The sequence below is a fragment of the Megalobrama amblycephala genome, linkage group LG19 (assembly GCF_018812025.1).
Source record: "Megalobrama amblycephala isolate DHTTF-2021 linkage group LG19, ASM1881202v1, whole genome shotgun sequence".
In the NCBI taxonomy this organism is placed as follows: Eukaryota; Metazoa; Chordata; class Actinopteri; order Cypriniformes; family Xenocyprididae; genus Megalobrama; species Megalobrama amblycephala.
The window spans coordinates 14632720-14656348 of NC_063062.1; the positions used below are offsets into that span (position 1 = coordinate 14632720).

The 23629-nt window shown below is 38.4% G+C and overlaps 1 protein-coding gene across 15 annotated transcripts in view; it reads left to right on the forward strand.

The window, feature by feature from the left end:
• Positions 1 to 23629, forward strand: part of mef2aa (myocyte enhancer factor 2aa) — a 103731-nt gene that overhangs the window by 62638 nt on the left and 17464 nt on the right. For 7 of the 15 annotated variants that reach the window (XM_048168323.1, XM_048168319.1, XM_048168320.1 and 4 more), the window contains 3 exons: positions 17492 to 17623; positions 17689 to 17823; positions 19840 to 20065. In XM_048168323.1, coding sequence (XP_048024280.1) covers positions 17492 to 17623; positions 17689 to 17823; positions 19840 to 20065 — 493 coding nt within the window. The remainder of the gene's footprint in view (positions 1 to 17491; positions 17624 to 17688; positions 17824 to 19839; positions 20066 to 23629) is intronic. The other 8 variants (XM_048168328.1, XM_048168331.1, XM_048168332.1 and 5 more) reach the window with 2 other exon arrangements.

Below are 23629 nucleotides of genomic sequence, written 5' to 3' on the forward strand. Positions count from 1 at the left end.
TTTAAAAACTTTGCTGATTTAAAACATGATCAAAACACTGTCTATTTTAATGACAAAAATAACAGAGTAAGCGCCAAATATCGGTATCGGCCAATAATTGTTAGTTTAAATTGGTAACACTATCAGCCCCCAAAAATCTGATCAGTGCATCCCTAATTGAAATACTTGAAATCTTATTACAATTTAAAATAAATAAAAAAAGGTCAACATTTTAGCCTGCTCTAATGAAGAGAGAACTCAGTTGTCTCTCAGTATGTGTTGTTAATACCATGAAAATGACAAATTCATCCCTCTCTTAGCAGGCTTAGGTGGCAGTCTAATGGAAGTATTATTTATATGGCCCTGTTGATTAAGACTTAGCTGCTAAGCTCATTTTCCAAACATTAGTGGCAGTGTGCCTCAGAGGGGCATGTCTGGGCTGTTTCAGAGACAGATCAGGGCTGGAGTGCTGGTATCTTTAACGGTGACATATCCAGATAATAGAGCCCTGCTAACAGGCACCATATTCAGGCCTGAGTGTTCTTCCAATCACATTTGCCCTGCCTTACTATATGTGGGGACACCAGACTTAACGGAGCTCTTTCTGCTCTCTTGTTGTCAGGATGTTATCGTTTGATACTATTGGAAAGACAACCGTAATTTATTTCGTTTTGACCTAGTCCATCTTTTTAATTGGATTATGTCATTGTTTCAGCACTGTCAAGTAAATGAAGTTACTTTGAGAGTTCCTGCTGAAAGCAGGGGCATCTGAGTCCTTCCTTGAGGTTTTGGCAGGCAATGCACTAAAGGATCACTCACTCGCACAATGACGCCACTCACCTCACGCTCTAGCGGGGCAGACGACCCCTACGGTTCTGGACTATTAACCTAGTCTGCAAGGATTAATGTAAAAGGGGTCAGGGGCTTAATTTGCGCTTGATATGCACAGACGACAACACGCAAGAAAAGATTGCATTTTAATTGGCAAGCGCTTAACTTAGTGGCTTGACTTTGGGCTGGCCAGGGGCCAGATTGACTGTGTGATCTGCTAAAGCCATGTTTGACATTTGAAAAGGCTGAAGGGGGATGCATGGTCAGTTACACTGCTTGACTCATCCTGGGATCCTCTTTAAACAACACAGACAGTGTCCTCAGTTTTTCCTGAAAGACATTCATGAATGATTGCATTAATTTAACTTTTTTTTAATTTAATTTTTTTATTAGCAGCTCCATAGCGTTTTATAGAAATAAAATAAAATATTAAATTCTCAGGTCTTCCAAAAAAGTTTTGACATTATCTTTTCATTCAGTGAAATCAAATTTGCACTTTTTTTTTTTTTTAGTTAATCATTTTCGTTATCTTCATTGTCCCTTTTTAGCAGCTGTCAGTTCTTTTCTGATTTTCACACTGTTTTGATAAACTACTTATTAAATCTGGTCTAATTTCCCTTATGATCTGTAACATATCACTTCATTTCAGTGATCTCCATTTCTCTCTTCTCAATTCCCACTGCTCACTCTTTAATGTCTCATCTGCTGCCACTCTCTTTCTTTCCCTCCTTCTTTTTTATATTTTTATATTTTTTCTGTTATGCCGCTTACTCTCACGTCGAGAAGATTTCATATTAAAGTGCTTATTAAGTCAAACGAAAATGTCAGCAGTATTGACATAAAAGGAAAGGTGTCTTCTTTAGGATATTCTGATATATGTGCTGTATCTCTCAATATTATTCTTAATAATGAGCTGAAACCCTACACTATAATTTTTGTGTAGAATAAGGAGGACTTATTTTATTAGTCTGCCTTTTGTTTGATTTTCTCATCATTTTCATATAGAAGCTCCATAGCATGACGGTATCACCACCAAACTTCGCTGTTGGTATTTTTGTGGTGTGAAGGTGCAGCACACATATCATTGTGAATTTTGGTTAATATGCTCTATCTCAGTCTCATCTGACCACAGAATCTTTGCCCTCATTGCAACTGGGTCACTTTTTTTTGGCAAATTATATTTGTGCTTTCACACATTCTCAGTTGTACGCTGTAGATCCTTCAGAATAATCCTTGGCATGTTCATGCAGAGATTTAGGGAGTGTTTGTTTTCTAGGTTCTGGATGGTTTGATATACTTTCTACTTGTTGATAATTGAATAGTCAGACTCTTTAGTCATTATTTTTCCTATCCTTTAGACATGCAACCTGAATAATGAAGCTTTAACTCTTTTTACAGCAGCATTTATTTATTTTTTTAAGTTCCTAGCCATCTCCAGCATTTTTGATCATTTTCACAAAAATTTAATGGCCGGCAGAATATATAGTTTTATGAATATCTGAACATGCAATATATCCAAAGAAAGAGCTTTTAACAAAAACCAAAAAACCAAAAACTAGTTTCATGCTTTCTTTTTTGCATTGATTATCAACACTTGAATGTGAGCAAGTTTCATAAAAAAATAATTTTTGTCAAAGACTACGCCCAGATCGGATTCAGAAATGATCAAAACTTAGATGGAGTAGATTGCTTCCATCAACACCCCCAAAGCTTGCACAGTCCTATACCTCATCCTAGGTCGTCGATATTTCATTCAGTAACATTAGGCAGTTTTGGTTGTGGTTGTGTTATTTTACATGTGCATAAGCAATGTAAACAAGCAAATTTATCGCTTGTTTCTGCTTCTTCTTCGCCTGTGTTTTGATCCAGAATTTCTTTTCTCTTTCAGAAGATGCGTAATAGCGCCCGCTACCATTTAACAGTTACCGCGTGACAGTGATTGCCAGAAATTTCCGTTAATGGCTGGGAAGCATTGTGTCATAACTGATGGAAAATTCTGTGAATGACGGATTAGATTATTTTAATGATTCACAGGAAGAAGCAATTATGTTATAGCCTATAGTTTTACATAAGAAAATCATCCACTATTGACAGAGTCACATGGAGGTACATTTTAGGGTTGTCAGATATTTTTTGTAACTTAGTGTTTCAAAATAACAGTCTGTTCGTGACAAGAAATGCCTTCTGCATTCGACCTTGTACATGAAGATTTTATAAGGAACGCTTGACCTCATCTTAAAGAGGCGGTTTACCTAATAAATAGTTCAAGTAGAATTGTTTTCTTATCACTAGGGTAAATCAATGACCAAACTGTGGCAACAGTTCACCTCCACCAATGCTTGCTTGAGTAACCTGTTTTGTCAATCTGCACACTAAAAACAAACACTCCTCTTCTCTGAGTAAACGTATTTGTGGTATTTTCTGAAGGAAAGTGTTGTCATTTCTGCTAATTAAGAGGAGTCAGGAATGTTAAATACCAGAATGTTAACATTTACATTTAGGACAAAAATGAAGATAATTATACAGACAAGATCTTATATAAGTTATTTCTCCCAAAAAACACTCACAATTGATAATATTGCGGTAGTCTCCTGCCTCTCAGATTTTTTTCCTGAGAAGATAGCAACGTCTGCAATCAGAATTCAGTTATTTCAATGTGAACTCAAATATTTCTCAACAAATTCTTCTAAGACCACATAATCTTAGCACATCCATTTTATATCTCTACACTCTTACTGTATTTCACCTAGTTTTGTGTGTTTCTATTTTTTATTTCTCATGAAGAATTTTAAGAGAAACATCTGAGAAGGTGATACTTGACTGAAACATAACTGAGAATTCCATTACAATTCTAAAAGAGCCACTTCTGAGCAATAAAACATTTCTTTTGGATGCTATTGAGGGAGGGTGTGAAAGTTTGAATTTAACCAGATGATTGTAACATTTTGTTAATGGAAGAGTCATTTTTTCCTTGCAAACACATTTCATTTTTAATTTTATTTATGCATAGTTTTCTGCAGTTTGTGCAACTAACAGTTCTCAGATTGAAAGATATACATTTAAAGTATCATGCATGGAAATAAACGTTACTCTTTGATGGTAAAAAAAAGAAGTCACATTTTGTAAATGACTGGCCTATTCTTACTGCAGTGAAGTACACATGTCAGGTTAAAAAAACACTGTCTTAATATACCACACTAAGAGCTGTAACAATAATGGTGTTGAATCAAGCCTCCTGCAGCTTTTCAAAGTGCCCTTTTTTATAGGACAAGGACTCCCTTTCCTCTGGGCTTTCAGTCTAGAACAAGAGCACAGCCCCTCTTTGGAACATGCCATTTTCTCTCTTCTGAAACAAAGAGCTACATTTGGTTCATTCTTCTGATAGCCACTTTATAAGACCCTGTCTCTCTGACAGCTCTCTAGATGCAAGGTCTGAATTCGTGGTAATTGTTGTTCTTTTCTCTCTCCCATGTAAAGTGTGACCAGGTTGCTGTGGAAACACAGTTTGGTGTTTACCTCACAACAGAAACCAGCAAGAATCAGTGGCAGCAGAATATTCCTCTTTCACTTAAAGTATCTCTCCCGGAAGCGAATATAAGGAACATACAATGGTAAAGGATTTAAAGTAAGGCTGCGTGCCACATCAAGCCAAACATTATGCTTCCAAGCAACCACATAAGTGGAAAATGGACTGTACATGGCCATATTATCTATGACGCATCAGTTAGGAGAGCGCATTTTAGAAGACTTGGTTTTGGTAGAGTTCATGTACGGATTGATAAACATGAAACACTGAAGTGAATCTGTCTTGTACCCTCTCGCTGTGCTCTTTGAAAATGTCCCTTCTCCCTTTAAGCATGATGCTTGTTACCTGGTTACTGCCAAGAGATTCTTGTTTTTAGCACGTGTCGTGCATCATTGACGTCAGAACGACTTTTTCACCCCCCCCCCCCCCCTTCTTCTTTTCTTTCTCTCTCTTTCTCATTTTCTAGCAAAACTGATATTTTTCATTTAAAAACCAGGCCTTTTTCAAGAGGCTGAAATAAAAAGAAGACAAAGCAACAAAAGGCCCAGAGCGAGGTGGGCCTTTGGTAAACATTAGTCTCCAATGAGACTAATGAGGCAGGCTCTAATCTCAAGTGCTTGAACATAGACGCGCTGACTCTGAGCAAATAACCCTGGTGCTCATTCACAGAGGAAACAAGAGGGGGATGAAGCACGCCGCAAATGAATGACTAATTCTGAACTATCATTTTCACTCTCGGCTCACTAGATAAATACGCTGTTTCTCGGCTGCGTATCGATACTGTTTAGTAAATCTGTACTTCATGTTTTATAAATGTTTTAAATAACTGGTAGACTTACTATTCTATTCTTTCTATTATTTTTTTATTCACTGATATTTATCTGTATGGTAGTTGTCCCCCTCGCTGGAGTAATTATTTACAATCCTGTAGTTCCTCCAAAACACATAGCTGAAACTGTTTTTAGGCTTTTCAAGGAACATTAGGCAAATTGGTGCCCACAATATTTTCCTTGTACTGGCCTACAACCAGTTGCCTACATATAGTGACTACTGAACTTGTGAACTGACTGAAAAGTGTTTACCGGTACTGAGACAAATTATATATTTGGCCATTTTGAGATTTTTGACTTTGATAAACACATATCGATTGCCCAATAGTAACCGGTATTTGACTCGTGATATGGAAACAGTTATATTCAATTTAAGAGAAACTCAACCTTGTTCTGGGATTGCAATGATTTCAACCTTGAATCAGACCTCCTGCCATTTATTAAAAGCCAGTTTATCAACTGAACTAATTATTGAGTTTAATCTGCTAATAGCTTAGTGTAATGAACAGAAATCAATAAAGCCATCCTTCCAGTCAAACAAAATTAACTTACAACAAAACTTACATTTGGACAGTAAACATTAAATTATTTAATGATTAAGTTATTAGTTCTTCTTACCAGCAATGAGATTATGTATACATTATAAAGAAATAAATAAATAAATTATTCTCATATTTGTTGCTTGTTATTTTGATAGATATATATGTTGTATTGTCATGCCTTTTCAATATATAGTAAACCATTCATAAAACGTTTCGACTAAATGTAAAATGTTCTTCTTAGTTTTTCTTTTCTTTTTATAAATGGGCATTTAATTGGTAAATGGGTAATCCATTGACTGCTTTTGCTGGCTTTGTTTTAACTTCACAAGCCAGACGACTGAATGAAAAAGAGTACAAGAGCAGCCACATCTGGCAGCTGTCTTCACCCTTGTGCTCTCAGCCCTGTTAAGTCCTGATAGGTGTGCCCATGACAGATCCATGCCTGCCCTCTCCTCTATGGGTTCTTTAGGTCCTCTAGGAAAAAAATCACATTGACTGACAAACAGAAAATATTTCTGGATTCTCATAATATTTCTCAAGATTTTATAAACATACTGTATGTTTTGAGAGAAATGGACATGACAACCAATTTTCCGGGTCTGATATTGGAATCAATAGAACTTTGCTTTACGTGGTATTGGTGCTAGAATCTCTCAATGGTCTCAAATAAGAGGCTTTCATTCATTTTGAATACTTAGATTCAGAATATAGAAGTGTAGTGGACACAAAAATGGAAACAATGAAGTGCCCAGTCTACTTGAACTTAACAAACCTCTCTCCTCCCTCCCTTCTTTTTCCTGGTTACCATCAGAACCAGTCCCTAGATAGCAGGCGCAAAAGCTAATGGAAGTGTCCTCTTTGACTATTGATTACTCTCCAGCGGGAGGGGGGAAAAGCATCTCCAACACAGGCAAACATGATTGAATGTAATTCAATAAGAGCAAGAATGGGGCCTTCTCTCTCTTTCTCTCTGTACCTCAAATACTGTTCCCAGCTCAGCGATCTGGCACGTGTTTGCCGATTTCAGCCATGAATTATTCTCAGATGACGTAAGACCAAATAGCCTCTGTAATGACTTCAGCACTGATGTGAAAGATCATGTTTACTTACTCCAGCATGATATCTAATGTAGAGGGTGCAGAGTTTGGTGAAATTATTATTCAGCGTTCAAGAACTGGCACATGCGGCGATGTTATGCTTTCAATTAAAATTCTTTCACTTTCAGCGATGTATTGTTTGTTCTTTGCAGGAGTGGGTTGAATTGATCTCAGTGGTGATGTGGACTGCCTGAGGAAGGATTTTAAATCAGTTGACACTGCTTATGGTTTGGTTTTTGCATATGCTTTGATTCATAATAAAAACTTGGCGGCTCACCACGGATTTGGCTTCAAAGAAAGTTTTATGTGTAACACATTCCCAAAAGTCTCAAATGTGTTAAGGTTGCATGTACCTAATTTTACAAAACTAATTTGCAATTGCAAAACAAGAAATGATTTGGGAAGTTATATGCATGCAGGCAAAACGAAGAAATACACACCTACTCTGTTTCTTCCTTTCCACTTGAATTAGCGTTAGGACAGCAACACAGCACAGAACACCCGATTTACTGAAGAGTAAAGTGATAACCTCTCCCATAATGCCCTCCCTTTTCATGGAAACCAGAGTTTTTCTCTATCTGAGTCATGTGTAGGTGGCTTGTCTTCTTCTTTCCACGAAAGACAACAGTGTATTCAAAGTAAAGTTTCGTTGCAGTACTGCAAATCAGCCTAAACAATCATTACGAGTCTATGCGCTTCACTTAAGGGCTTATCGGGATTACAGACATTTGTAGGTGTGCTTACAGCATTTGTATCCAGTGTCTTTTTAATCAAACAAAGCGCACTTGATGTTTTTACGTGTGACTTATCAACCTGAAACCACCGTGTTTTGTGAGTCCAGAAAATTATTTTGTTCTCAGTTGATGACCTGAAAAACGGCAAAACCACCAACCACCTCATATATAAAAGCCTATGTGAAACAGTCCACCACAAGCCCACAGGGTTGTTTGTTAAATATGTTTGTCAGCCAATTCCTCACCTCTGTGCCCCGTCCTTTGACCTAACATACCACACAACGTGAGTATCAAGGCCGCGGTCAAGGCCGGCGGTTTTCAGGAGGCGAGGTACGTGAGCAGAGGTGCGCTCTCATAGATTGATGAGGCCTACTCGGTGGCAGGGGTATAGAGTGTTACAGAACAGACGTCCTGCTGGCACGACCTACCCTCTCTGCTTTCGCCTCTCTGCCTTATCGGAACTCCTAATTGTCCTTATGAATATTTTAGAGGAGAGCAGGAATGGAGGGGTTCAGGGGGGGGGGGGGCTATTGTTTCAAGGGCTCTGATGGCTAATGATCCAGTCTGTGGGTCAAGACGGGTGGGAATGAAAGACAGGTAGTGAGCAAGAGAAAGACTAACGGGCTCGGGAGGAAATGGGTATGGGGAAGGATGAGGAAAACGAATCATTTGTCTCATCGAAATCTCCCACTTCTTTCCTCCCTTTGTTCATCATTAACTATAATAGTTTTACAGTAGATTTGACTGTTAAATAGATGAGATCATTTATTTAGGCCAGTGGGACTGGAGAGCAACATCGTTGCAAGGAAACTTCAGCGATGACTTTGATATGCCTTCACCTCAATTTTGGTTTCAATTCCCAATCTGCTCTCATGTCTCAAAATACCCTTGATTGTGAAAGCGTTCTTTCCCTCACTGTGGCTGCTAATAGCTTGATCAAACCCGCCAGCGTACAGTCTGCGAACATCTGCTTGTCTTTGTGGGAAACTATTGCTCCTGGAAGTGTAACACACTCTTACGAGCTAATATGAAATGGCGTATTCATATAAAAACGGCAATCTCAGCGGTCAACCAGCGGTAATTAACTATGGTACATGGCGAAAGAGATGCATCAGACACAAAAACGACTGTCGTTTTTATGCAGCACTCATTGTGAGGCAGATTTTGTTAGCAGGGAGGCAGATTGCATTTCACAGTATATTGTTTTTTCTAAACAGCTGCGCAGAAATTATTATTAACGTTCAACCAGACTCACTTACTGAAAATGAGCCCCTGCTGTCCAGCTTCCTCTGAGAGGAGCGCTCAGACAATAGCACAGAGGCAGGAAGGACATGCATGAGGTCACATCCTGGTTTATGACTCGATAGCCCATAGAATGAGATCTTAAGTACAACACACTGAGAAATTTCTTAGTATAGCTATTTTCCTAACCATATGCATTAATTATAAGGGCTGTTATTGGTATTATTGGTTTGCTACATCATGTTGTTCTGATTGAATAGGCATCAATGAGCATGTGAGCGACAAAGAAAGTAGAAGTGCCAGTTCATTGTGATGAAAGCTGACTATAATGTAAAATGGTGTAGGAGTTACTTTGAAACAATTTTCACTCACAAATTGCTAGTGTATTTCACAAACAGTTACAAAAAAACAACATAACACACATGAATTAAATGTGAAATTTTGAAGTAGAAAAACATACTCCAATAATCTTTATTTTAATTACAACTTCAGTTTTTTTGTGTGTGTGCAGTGTACAGTGTCATATAATGGCAGCATTCCACAACAGATAAGAGATTTTAGATTTTCCTTTTGATTTCCTCTCTGCACAAATTGTTAGGGGTACTGCTCACTCTCCACTTTGATAATTATGCTAAACAAAATGCACTGGACACAGTGGTGATGTCATGAGGATTAGCATGCTGCTCAGTGTTGCTACAGGGACGACTCTGCAGGGCCAAAGATATGGAGATGCCTGCTGGAAATGAGGTTAGGACAGATTACACCAGTCGCCCAGAGAAACCGTGCCTCCATTTTGAATGCAGCAATATACGATTACTCTCAAATCATGACATTAAAGCAGAGATGCTTTATCTTTATCTTCATCTGTCCTCATCTTTCTCTTGTTCACTCTACTGCAGAAGTTATGTTAACCAAATTTTTTCCGTCATTTACTGAATTTTTTTTAGCAGTGACCGAAAAATCTGAAGGCCGTCCATCATTTTGACAGTTTACACTGAGGGTGATCTATATTGTAATTTGTAACTGTAATTCCCACCCCTGTCCAGTTGGTGGCGAGTGCTCTCCAGTGTAGCAGCGGAGCACTGGTTCAGCCTCCAGAACAAAATTAAAACTGGCTTGAGAAGTCATCTGTGCGAGGCAAAGACATAAAATCTAATGACAATTGCCTCTGCATCAGTCTCCCTTGATGTGTTTGATTACGCTCAGGCACACATCCAGTTTAAAGGGGTCCCTGATTATGATTTCACTTTTCTAACTTTAGTTAGTGTGTAATGTTGCTGTTTGAACATAAACAACATCTGCAAAGTTACGACGCTCAAAGTTCAATGCAAAGGGAGATATTTTCTTTTACAGAAATCGCTTTCTAAGGACTAAACCGCTAAACAGCTGGTAGGGACTAAGACAAGTTTCTTCCCCGGTTTTTGACATCACAAACCCAAAAATTTACATAAACCCTGTCCCCGGGAACACGCAACAAAGGGGGTGAGACCATGTTGGGCTGCTGTAGATAAGAGAAAGAGTTGTTGTTGTAGAGTGTTGTTGTCATGCCACCATTTTACGCCGGACTGCTTAACAAACGAGGGTCAATTCAATGATGGATTTGCACAAAAGATCAACATGACGGTACATGCTAGTCGATGAGTTGAATCAACTCCACAGCAACTACATAAATGTTTCCACTAACCATTCAGAAATGTCCAGATGCATTCTAAAAGTTGTAACTTGTTCCTGAGTCTCTCCATAAGTGTCCGACTCCGGTTTGGACAATGTAAGGCTGTACACCGTTACTGACAATCCTCATTTTGGCTGCGTGAGATTCTCCAGCTTTGTTGTTGTTGAGCAACCGAAATGCAAGCTGTTAAAGCTCCTCCCTCTTCTGGAAAGCGGGCCGGGAGCAGCAGCTCATTTGCATTTAAAGGGACGCACACAAAAAATGGCGTGTTTTTGCTCACACCCAATAGGGACAAATTTGACAAGCTATAATAAATGATCTGTGGGGTATTTTTGAGCTGAAACTTCACAAACACATTCTGGGGACACCAGAAACTTATATTACATCTTGTAAAAGGGGCATAATAGGAACCCTTTAAGTCGATGCAGACTAGGAAGATGATTTGAGTTCAGGCAGATACAGAGCGTCGATTGAGTTTAGTTCAGTTAATTTTTTAAGTTTTGCTCATGTTATAATCAGAATTTTATTTTGTAATATATTGTGTTGTTCATATTTGCCAGCTCAGACACAAAAGGTCATATTTTAGTGGCCTCCGCTGTCTCTGCTGGGAAAAAACAACTGACATTCAGCTGCTTTGAACATGAAAAGTGATGCACAGTCTCTGTTCTCTTCGTAAAATAAATAAATACATAATCTAGACTATATGCTATTAAAAATGAAAATGTGAATGAAAACAAAAGCTTATTATCATTAAACTATGAAAATTAAAATGACCTTTAATAATAGATTGACATATTTTTTATTACCCTGTCCGTCATTTTGACGAAAGTCTACCGCAACCTCTGTTCCAGTCTCATCTCCACACACTTACAGCTGCGTCACCACCATACTGTATGATTTAATCAGAAATGGAGGATAAGCTCTCCACCCTCACTCCACCCATTACACAGCTCGCACTCTATAATCATACTCCATTCTTTCTTCTTCTTTCTTCAGTTTTTCTTGCGGTTCTGCTTTATTTTGAAAGCTAGGCCTACAATTTCTGTCTATATTTTAAACTTCCTTTTATCCATGTGCAGCACATGAATAAGTCAAATACAAAAGACCATTGACAAAACGGGGGTATTAGTGAAGTGGTTTTTCAAGGTATATTGTGTGATTTAATGTAGAGTAGTAATGAAGGAAGCTTATTCAAAGATGCGAAGATATTTTATTTACATTTTTATAATCAGCTCTGTGATTTTTAGACAATATTCAAACTTCAAAAGAAATGTGTTTGAAATAAATATATTAAAATGAATGAGTATGTGTATGTGTGAATACGTTACATGTTATGAAGATAAAATGTCCCCACAATGATGGCAGTACCATAAATCTTTGACTGTGTAGGGACATTTTTAAATGATAAATGTTTTTTGAAAATGAAAAAATGCAGAAAGTTTTCTGTGAGGGTTTTGTTTAGCGGTAGGGTTACAGGATAGACTATAAAGTTTGTAGAGTATAAAAAACATAATGTCTATGGAAAGTCCCCATAAAACACCCAACAAATGTGTGTGCGTGTTGATCATCAAGTAAAATGAGTTTTTTTTCCGAAAAATTTGATATTTTCTTGTTAGAAATTTTGTTTCCTCTTATTTTAGATTCAGATTACTTTGCAATCATCTCATGCTAACTTATATGTTTTAACTTAGTTTAAAGCCTAGACATATAACCCTTCGAGAGCACTTTCTCTTTAAGAGTGCATGTGCTTTAAACCATAAAAATGAGTTTACATAACCTTTATGGCTTTATGAATTTTAATATTGGAGCATCCCTAGCGGTAAACACCTTCTCCTGTTTGACATTGCAATGGATTGCAAATCATGTCTTTTTTTTTGTTGTTAAACATAATTCCAATTCTGCTTTCTTATGCAAGTTGTTATATGTGATTCACAGCATTTTTCTTTCCAGAAATCTTTCCAGTGGCTTGTGAGGGAGTGTTTGAGAGAGGGAAGTTGTGTGTTATAGAAGAAGGCTTTTCTAAATATTTGGTTTCTAAGTATGTCTCTCTTTCCCTCTCTTTCGTTATTCAGTTCTCCTTTTATCTCAAACACATACACACAAACACTCAAATATACTCACTACGTAGTTATGTCGTGCTGGCTTTACGTCAGTCTCGTTTTTTTGTGCTGATGGCCAAAGTTTTATCAATACAGATCTAGCGAGAGTTCTATTAAAGAAATAATAAATTTGGCACAAATATTGGCAGCTGTCCCACTGTCCTGTCTCTGAGCCATGCGGGACATGCTGAACAGATTACACAATATGAGTTTTCAGCTCCCTCTCCAGAACTGCTTACGCCAGCACTGCCCACTCTCCCTCTTTCACACACTCACAATCCAGTCTCACACACACGCACACTGAATGAGCCAGCCATCTCTAAACTCTGATAACAATATGACTGTTTTCCCCTGGCAAAAGTTACCATATTAGACTATATTAGAACATTAAATTAAGAAAATGTTTGTTCAGATGCTCAAAGCGAATCTTTATTAACCAGAAAAATGTTGTCTAGATGCTGCCATCATCTCACCTGGTGCTGTCTTTACAAAAAATTTTTTTTGTGAAGGTTGGAAGGATGGTGCATGCAGTCGCCACTTTGGCCTGTTGATGAGAGATCATGGCAGCCATACACTTAAAGGTGTAATTAAGAATGCAAATGATCCAGTTCAATCAAACTCGTGATCAACCTCATGCCCCCATCTGTGCTTGTATGTAATGGATTCACTTGCATCGCTCATTGGCAGCGTCTTTTATCTGTTGTAATGCAGCACTGACAGATTTTGATCGCAAGGCATGATGTGCCCTTCTATGGCCATGCTGACGTGCAGAGGCTGCTGATTGGCTGCGTCGTGAGGTGAAGGGGCTGACAGGTGTTGGGGGAGAGGGACACCTGTTTGGACATGTGCTGATTTAGTGATCCATTTACTAGAGCTGCAGGCAGTGTCTGTGGGACACCCAAAACATGCCAAGCCATTTAAGAAGGACTTACCAGCGTGTCATCCCGGTCCTTCAGACTTTAAAGCACTTGGGGGCATAGTGCAGTCTGGGAATGTGCAAATGTTAACTCTTTTGTAAGACAAAGGCCGTACTAGTACTACTGTGTTGCTTCTTTTTGTCAAACTGTGCATGATTGCGACTCGCGTACACACTGCAGCTAAATTCGGATGTCAGTTTACCTTTTAGTGCTTAGTCCTATTCTGTACACACAGAGTTCAGTTTATGGGAGTGACACCACATTATACAACTGAAATAACTCCCCAAAATTTAAGGTAGTGACAACTGCATTTACAAAAATTCTATGCAGTGTGTACCGAACTAAAATAAACAACTAATTTAACATGCTTTATTTGATTCGATGTACAACAGACCTTAGTCAGTTCTTTTTGACAAGAAATGAAAAAGAGGCTGCAGAGGTGTAAAGAGTACCTGAAAACCATACTTGAGTAAAAGTACAGATTCCTTGCAGCGAAAATGACTCCATTACAAGTTTCAAGTCACCAATTCCAATCCAACTTGAGTAAAAGTCTTAGAGTATCTGGTTTTAACAGTACTTAAGTATTTTACTCATACTCAATGTAGGCTCAAAGATGGACTAGTCTTCAACACGTGAGAGACATGCCAGTGAAAATAAGAAACAGTTGATTTGTGAGAAGAGCAATCACGTTTATTTTCTAAAATCAAAATAAAACTGAACACCACAAAATTGCAATAAATCAAGGTCGACACAACAGCCTCTTAAAAGGTCTCTTAGTCTCTTAAGCTCAGGTGCACAAAAAGGCCATAAGTAAACCAATATCTTTCAAAAAGGTCTCGTCAATTTAGCAGATAAATAAAATAATGTTAAGTAAAATGAAGTAAAATGTGTTGGTTTTGGCCTCATTAACGGCTGCAGTCATGTCCTCATCTCATAAATCAAACACCTGCGATTAAGCAACTACCTGCTAATGCACTCACATTCACGTAAAGCAGCCTTGTTGACAAGTTTGGGTGAGTAAAGGCAAAACGTACAAGATATTGTACCTTCAATGCCCTTAGATGGCGATAACGCTTCTTTATAGCAGAAACTGCTGCAGAAAAAGTTAGGTGCCATGCAAAATGTAATGTGTAAAAAGTACATTTACTTATTCAAAAATGTAGTTAAATAGAGAGTAAAAGTTGCTAATATTTTTGATACAGTAAAACTACAAAGTAGCCAAAAAGATACTTAGGAACGGTAACTAATTACATTTACTCAAATACTTTACACCACTGTGAGGCTGTGAGGGACAGAAGTATTGCTTGTTCAATGGATTGTACTGTTGTTTAACAACTTGCCAGTTGTTCAGCTGATGAAACTTTTTTTCCAAAAGACTTTTAGTAGACAAAAACTCCATAAAACAGTTTTGAAAGTTTTTTTTTTTAGTTTTTTTTTTAATAAATATTTGATCTAAGACCTTCATACAGTGCATGCCTTTGTCAAAACTGTAAGTCTTTCCCTTACAGCCTTGTTTTCATCCGTATAAAATTTAATATGGCATCTACCCTGATTAATGTGTACTCTATAATGTAGTTCCATCACATTCCTTGTTTGGAAATGTTGTTGTGCTCATCAGCACTGTGTGCCCATGAGGAGGCTGGCCTGGCGGCCAAGATTTCCACAGGGGCCCCTCCCTGCAAACTCAGGCCCCAGCGGACGGGTGTGTCCCTAGGGTTACTGTGGAAGTCAGTGGCCCTGCCCTGCTCACACAGATCTCGCTGCCCAGCTCTAGCCACAGCACTTGCCACATAATGAGCAGGTTGGGACTATAATTTGCAGGTCCTGATGGAATCTGTGGCACTCTGGGGGAGAAAGTGCATAGTTTCACTGGTAAACACAGTGTTTCAGAGAGCCACATAGGGCCCTGTAAACAGGAAATGACCCGGGAAGAGAGAGCGAGAGCCACCTTCGGCACCACACTAAATGGCTTTATGGTTACAGATGGTCCCAGAAAAGCCATATATCTGTAGCTGTAAGCAGTATACCACTTGCGTTTTGTGTTTTGCTTAGACATCGCAGAGCAGTGCACATTGTGTACTTGTATCGATTGTTCCTGTGCATGTGTATGAACGCGTTGTGATGTTTGACTTCAGACAGTGCTGAGCTCGGTTGCACGTGTTGTTAGATAAAGTAGATAAGGATCAACAAAGACCTCGCTCTACAGTCACAGAAATACCAGAGGACAGCAGCTGCGCTCTAAAGGCACTCTCACACACACCCACACACGTACCTACTCCACACTCTCACACACATCGTGATAGATACAGAGACTAAGGGTCTTGTTAGTGTAGGGGCTTCACTTCCTTCAAAACATGACTTTTTCATCTGAAAGAACATGTGACCTCTGCTACCAAACCACCCTGAGGTAGTCTTATTGCAGGAGATCTATCTAGTAAGAAACACATCAGGGCATCGAATGAAGATTTCCCTTTTTGGCAACCTTTGCTGTTATCTTGTTAATGCAACCGGTCTGATGGGTTATGGAGAGTTTGAAAAATAAAAGGTTATAGTGTTCTTAAACACGATATACAGAGTATTGTGAATTATGAAGTTAATCGTAATATTACCATATACTGCGATTGCAATGCATTATCTTCTCTTTCCATAAATGATATTTCATTAAATTATTAATTTACATTTAATTATATAGTTTTTATTTACACAAATATGCTATGCAATATTACAATAATATTTTCCAAACTAACTATAATTCAGAATGGTGCATGAAATTGTGTGTATTTTATAAATTGTCATTATCGTTATTTTTTATATTTATAACAGGCTACAATACAATGTTTACCTATTTTTGCTTTTACATTTAAAGGCTGTAATGCATGATGGTATGTTAAATTGTGTATTGTGATGATGCATTTTAATGCAATTGTAGCAAAGTTCAATAACTGTATTTCTTTATTAAATTCTGTGAATTATGCTTTTTATCAAAATGTACTGCAATTCCATATACTGCAATTGCAATGCATTATCTTCTCTTTCCATAAATTATATTTCATTAAATTACATTTAATTATATAGTTTTATAGAGATGATACATTTTAATGCAATACACTATTTCAAGGACCAGCTATGAATAGATAGATATTAAAATGCATTATACTGTCCTTAAGTAACATGTAACCAATAGACTCCCTTCTGACAAAAGAAATACAGACTAGTATTTATTAAAAACTACTAAAAAGCTTCAGGGTAAAAATGGCTAATATTACATCAGGTGCTGTGCTGTGCTCCTTGCACTTTTCTCTTAAAATAATCAGTCCTCTCCACACCTAAATAAATGCTAGTGACCGGATATGATAATCCGTTCAATTTGTACATTGCATTCACTCTGATAGGCTCCTGTGAGTGACAGGTGTGCTGAATTACAGAGAGAGAGCTTCTAAAGCGCTGCACTGTGGGATCCTCTTATGTGTATGTGTCTTCCAGCTGGGTGGCTTATGATAACTGAAAGATAATGAAATATGCATCGCGACACACACATGCTGAGGGAAATGTATGTTCCTAAGAAAGAGAGCAAAGAGGAGAGAGGGAGAGAAACGCAAAGAGAGAAAAGACGATTTGGTTTTTCCCCAGCCTAATGTTTTTAAGGGAAAGGATAAGGAGTGACAATTCAATTTCCTCCCCGAGGGCTAATGCAATAGGCATGGTGCAACCATCAGCGTATTAGCTCTTAATGTATTTGCCAAATTATCCATTGAACTGTTACCAGTGCAATTTCAACATCCTGAGCACAGCTCTTCTGTGTTCACTAAGCAGCATGCAATTGTCGCAGAGTTCAATGACTGTATTTCTTTAATAAATTCTGTGAATTATGGATTTTTATCAAAATGTTCTGCCTTAAATTATTTAAGTAGTTAATTATCATAATTACTAAGCAGTCAATTGTTTAAAATGAACCCAACGATAACAGCTGTTTGGGTTTACATATGTCTATGTATGTGTGAATTTTCTAATTTCATTTTCAGAAATTAAGAAACAAAGGCCATAATGACTGTGCCAGTCCTGATCCAGATGACTGTTTCGGTCACAGTCCCCTCATGGACGATCGTTTCGGCAAACTAAACGAAGAGAGTGATTTAATGTACAAGCGCTGTGGTGTAAGTACTGCTTCCTCCCTGCCTTTTTGTGTTGATCCCTCTTTTTATGTTGATGTTTACTACAGGCGCTTAACAAGAAAGAACACAGAGGCTGTGATAGCCCGGATCCTGACGCCTCATATGTCCTCACCCCTCACACAGAAGAAAAATATAAAAAAATTAATGAAGAGTTTGATAATATGATGCGAAATCATAAAATCGTAAGTAAATGCAACGTTTTTGCTTGGCTTTGTGGCAGAAAGGATACTCCCCCTCCCCCCTTTTTTTCATTGCCTCACCCTGCAACCACTGTCAGCACTTAAGGACCTTTTTTTTTTTTAAGCATAATCTTTTTTTTTTTTTTTTTGTCCATTGGAAGTGCACTTTTTTCTCATTAAGCTTTTTCTCTCACCCTAATAAGATCACATTGTTTGGAGATATTAAACCTTTTTCCCTCTTTTTGATACATTTCTAAAATAAATTCTATACATACAGTACATTTAAAAGGATAGTTCACCCAAAAATTGACTCACCCTCATGTTGTTCCAAACCTGTATGAGTTTCTTTCTTCTGTTGAACACAAAAGAAAATATTTTAGAGAATGCTGGTAACCAGACAGTTGATGGCACCCATTAGTATTTTTTTCCTACCATGGAAGTCAATGGGTGCCATCACCTGTCAGGTTACCCACATTTTTTAAAATATCTTCTTTGGTGTTCAACAGAAGAAAGAAACTCATATAGATTTTCATTTTCGGGTGAACTATCCCTTTAAGTGAAAAGTTTAATAATAAAAAAAACCAAATGTGCTTATTTGATTAGTAACCTGAAATACTGCAAAAACAAACAAACAAACAAGGTTCAACGCAAGTGTGATGTATTTGTGGTATTTTTTTCGGAGAGATTGCCTTGATGTCCACCTACTGGCTAGAATACTGACAGATTCATTGGTTGAGGTAATTGATGTGTTCTTCCCAGCACTCTCCCCAATAGATCTGGAAATTGAATCTTTTCTCTCAGTGCTGTGCTCTGTCCAGGTCATGTGATGGAGAAGATTTGCCATTGTATAAAGATGGAGCTATCTCACCATTTCTCCTCCACTCATTAGAACTGATTTCTTTTTGTCTCACTTTTCCGGTGGGTGGCAACACCTGGGTTTGATTGTTCATCTCCCTGAACAATTTCTTTAGTCCTTCCAGAACCCAGAATCCCAGCACAATCAAATAGCTGAACCTTTTTTAAGTTCAATGTAGTAATAAATAAATGTGGGGGTTTTTAGTCATAAGGCAATTTTTTTTGTTTGTTTAAAATTGAGACAATAGTGATCTTATTGGGTGATGACATAACATTCTGCACCTGATAGAGGGTGTCAGACGATTATTTTCACTGCACCGAATGGACATGAACAAAGCTCGAGTTTTTTTTTTTGTGTCATTAACATACTAATATTCTCACTAACTGGCTCGCTGCACTATTAAGTGAATTGAGTGGCCTCACACTGTCCCTGCTCACACTCACTCTGGATAACTCTATGGATAGTCAGCAATGCACTGCCTGTTGATTTGATTAAGATGCCACTGTTGCTGTCATATGATTAATTGTACTAATTTCACCTCTTTTTTCCCTTTCAAAAAATGTATGGAGATTGATTTTAAAATCCAAGTATATTGTGTTTTTGTGTGTTTTATTTGTTTTTGTTTCATCAAAACAGCCAATTGCAGTGCTGGCTATAGCCATACTTGACTGGAGAGCTATTTCAAGATATTTCCCAAATTTGCATGCCTTCGTAATACATCTTACCTCAAGATGTTGTTTTATGTATTGAGCCTGGGTCAAAATTGGTGTTCCGAGCACAGTGAAAATGACTCCCAATAGGAGAATTGTTTTCCAGGAGTATTTCTCACCTTATCCCGGGCTTCTTGGACAGCCCAAGGTGATCCGGAGATCTCCCTCCTGAGATTACATTTTTCCACCCAGCAATCTATCTCCTGTTTTCCTCCATTGTATGATAAAAGCACCAAAGCTCAGGGGTCATCTTTCACTCCTGGTAGAGGCCTGAAGATATGTGCAGCGTACCATTATAGGCCATTCTACCTGAATATCCAGGCTAAATGATTATGTTGTTACTTGTTGAGATATGACTATCTGTGTGAATGTCAATTTTGATACTGGGATATTTAGATATGTAAGAGTCTTTAATGCCTCTCACATAAAGCCGTGTGTGTGTCTCTCTTCCAGCCGACGGCCTTGCCCCCGCAGAATTTCTCCATGCATGTGGCTGTGCCAGTGACGAACCCCAACGCCATGTCCTACAACCCCGGGGCCTCTCTGAGCAGCCAGAGCCTGTCGGCCGCCACTGCCTCTCTGAGTGACGGTGCCATGCTGTCTCCTCCTCAGGGTTCCCTGCACAGAAACGTAGTGTCTGCCGGGCCCCCACAGAGGCCCCCCAGCACAGGCAGTGCAGGTTAGTGCCGTTCCCTCAAAAATGGGGCAGGTATAGCTCCGTCATGGGATTCTGGTATTGTAATGGCATATATATCAAGAGATGTGTTTTCTTTCTTATTGCTTTGCTTTGAAAATTCAATACAGATGTTGTTTTTCTGTCTCACATTGGGAGATCTGTAATAATAGAGCGGTAATGTTGTTTCCCAGCTGCTATGCACAGACATCTATATGTTTCTTGTGATGCTTTGTGTTTCACACCTTCTCAGCACTAGCATGAGTGGAACGGAAGTGAGATCAATTAGTAGTCTCCTGGAAGTGGTCTCCATGACGACAGCAGGCTTTAATAATACCATCTGATCTTTAAGCTGGTCTGACAGCAGTGGGCTCTGTGACTGGGCCACACCAACCCTAGCGTGAGAGACAGACAGACAGATATACAAATAGCGAATACATTTAAATGTGTTTCATAAACATTTTCCCGTGACAATAGATGAAAATGCGAAAGCAGAAAGCTTTTTAGATTTATACTGAACCTTTATGAGGAACCTTGCAACCTGGAAATCCATAAATAGCTGTTTTGCATTTGGCCCTTGTGCGCCTTATACATCTTCAAGCTGTAACACAAGTGTTAAATGCATGTTTTTCTGCACTGGACACATTAGTCATCCTTTTATCTCTGTTGCTATGTAGGAGGGAGGCATGATCATAGTAGAGTGCAAAAACACTGCTGCGCTGCATCGCTGCAAAATAATGTTTGATGTTCCAACAACACCCATTACTGACCTCAACAATACGCAAACGACACTCGCCCTCCACAGGCCAGCACTCGCTCTCTGGTGGAGGTTGTACTCAACAGTGCAAATGCTGCTTGAAATCAGGATGGCAAGGTTTGATTGAGATTATCTTGCGTAAGTGACTTAGGTGAGATTCCGTAATTCAGATTTGTGTATATTCATATTTTTATACTTTGATTATAGTTTGTAAGTTTCTGTGAATGCTTGCCTTCGAGTTTTACCTTTGAGGTAAAAGTGAAACTGAAAAAGTCTGGAGCCAAATGAATTCAGTGTCATTGAACAGTTGTACCCAAAATGAGATGTTATGTTAGTCTCAAGCTTTCTATATAATGATGCTGAGAAGTGTGTGTGTGGATAATCTGTTCAAAAATGGAAAATGCTCTTGGTTAATTAACAAGTATCAAAGGCAATTAAACCTAAAATACGCACTACCAAAACATACACACTATCATTGGGGGTCGGCAAAATATTTAAAATGTTTTTGAAAGAAGTCTTTTATGCTCACCAAGGCTGCATTTACTTATTTCTTAGTAGAAATATTTTGAAATAATAGTACAGTTTAAAATGAGTGCTTTATATTATATTATATTTTAAAAAGTAATGCATTTTTGTTATGGCAATGCTAAATATTCAACAGCCATTATTTTAAGTCATTCTAATATATAGATTTGCTGCGCAAGAAACATTTCTTATTATCATCAATGTTAAATACAGTTGTGCTGCTTAATATTTTTGTGGAAATTGTGATGCATTTTTTTCAGGATTATTTGATGAATAGAAAGTTCAAACGAACAACATTTATTTGATGTATTTTTTTTTTTTTTTTTTTTGTAGCAGTATCACTTTCACTTTTGAACAATTTAATGCATCTTTGCTAAATAAAGCTGTTAATTTCTTTCAAAAAACAAACCTTACTGACCCCAAACTTTTGAACAGTATTGTCTGTAATGTAACTTATGTATACAGTTTAGAAAATGTTAGGTGCTAAGAATAACTAGTACATTTTATTTTCTGCCTGACTTAGATAAGTAATATTGCACTTCTGCTCAACAAGCCACAATTTTAGAGAACATTCATGTCTGATACCACAAACAGGGTATGAGATACACCAAAGTTTTATACTTTATTGTATTAAGGGTTTGTTCAAATCCCAAAGTATGAGCGATAGTTATTCTTGCTTTAGCAGGCATTTTCACTCCTTAAAATTCTGCAGCATTGAAATGTGTTTGACACACTAAAGGGAGCAGAACGCTGTGTGTGAAGGCTGGCCTGTCACACACATGTACCCACACACTTGGAGATAAAAGATGCAGATGGTTAATCATCTCATTTTGTGCATCTCATTAGGTGACATGCTGGGTATCCTCACAGAGCTCACAGTGCCAAGCGGTGTCGGCTCCAGCCCTGCGGGTTAGTCCTCTGGGGTGACTGCACCAGCTCCTGTGTCAATAGATGTTTCGCTTTGCAGGGGTTTCTGAATCCGGTTTCTGTTTTTATGATTGATATGGTTGATCTGTAAGGGAGGATATCTTTTTTCAGGAAGTATGTCGCCCTCTTTCTTCGTCCTAACGGAGTAGCACCATCTTTACCCCTGTGATCAGATAAACGGTTCTTCCTCAGTCGCTTCTCCTCTGCTTAGAGTATAACTGGCATGTTACAGTAGCACACCACCCCCTTTTCTCTCTCTTGATATTTGGAAATCTAGGCCAAACCGTTATGAGCCAGTGATGGATGTTGAAGTGACTCTGCCCTTTATGAGGACATCAGAAGGATATTATCAAGGGTTTTTTTCTATGGCTTCTCATGAAAAAAAAAAAAAAGCATATAACAATTATCATTCACAGAAAACCTCAGAGGTTGTGTCAAAGGCCTCTGAGCTGCATTTTCACATCCAGATGGAAGAGCATTAAGTTGTGCCAGTGCTGACTTGTGGGTTCGGGCGTTTGATAAAGCGGGTGTAAACAGTCATGTGATGATGGAAAATGGCGGCAGCTGCGAGAGTCTCTGCCCTGCTGCTTGTGTATACACACAGTGTCAAGTCACCAAGGACGCACACAAGGTCATGTGTCCAACTGTTTCTCCCTGACAGTTACAAATACAAGGGTTGCCTCCGTTCTCTAGTGGGCCGCTCTGTCTATGTCAGCTGTAGACCAGGGCTACTTTTTCAACATTACAAAGCATCCGAGCACAAGAGCATGACTGCTGGAACAACAAGCCGTAAGATTCATGCTCTCTCACATGATCTTGAAGATTCCTCCTGCCCTAATTTGCTGTTTTTTTTTCCGGGAAAACTTAAGGCACTGATATACTTCAAAGAATGAATTGGTGTGACGTCATTTAAAACAAAATCAGGCCAAAACGAAGTTCATTTGGAGTTTGTGTCGGGAGTTCAAAACAAATTGCCAAAGCAAACTTTCAGGAAAAGTTCGCTTTGGCTGGTAAATGCCTTCGAACTACCATTGGTCAGTGGCGATTGAATCGATAAGTGTGTTATGGGGCGCTGCCTTCTTAGACATAGAAATCTTCTCTGGTTCATTTCTTCTGTTCAGTCCATAGATATTGTTTATCAATTTATTGTATAAAATGCTATATAAACAAACATGACTTAACTTTCAAACATATCCAGATTGCTATGATCAGATGCTTTCTTAACTGCCGTTTTCTCACCAGGCATTTTGGTTGCGTTTATTTTGTTATTGCGAGGAAATACACCGCTTTCTAGCAGTGTGGGTGGAGTTGGTATGTTTGCTAACTGTATACCTCATGACGATGCTCAGGTATTTCAAACT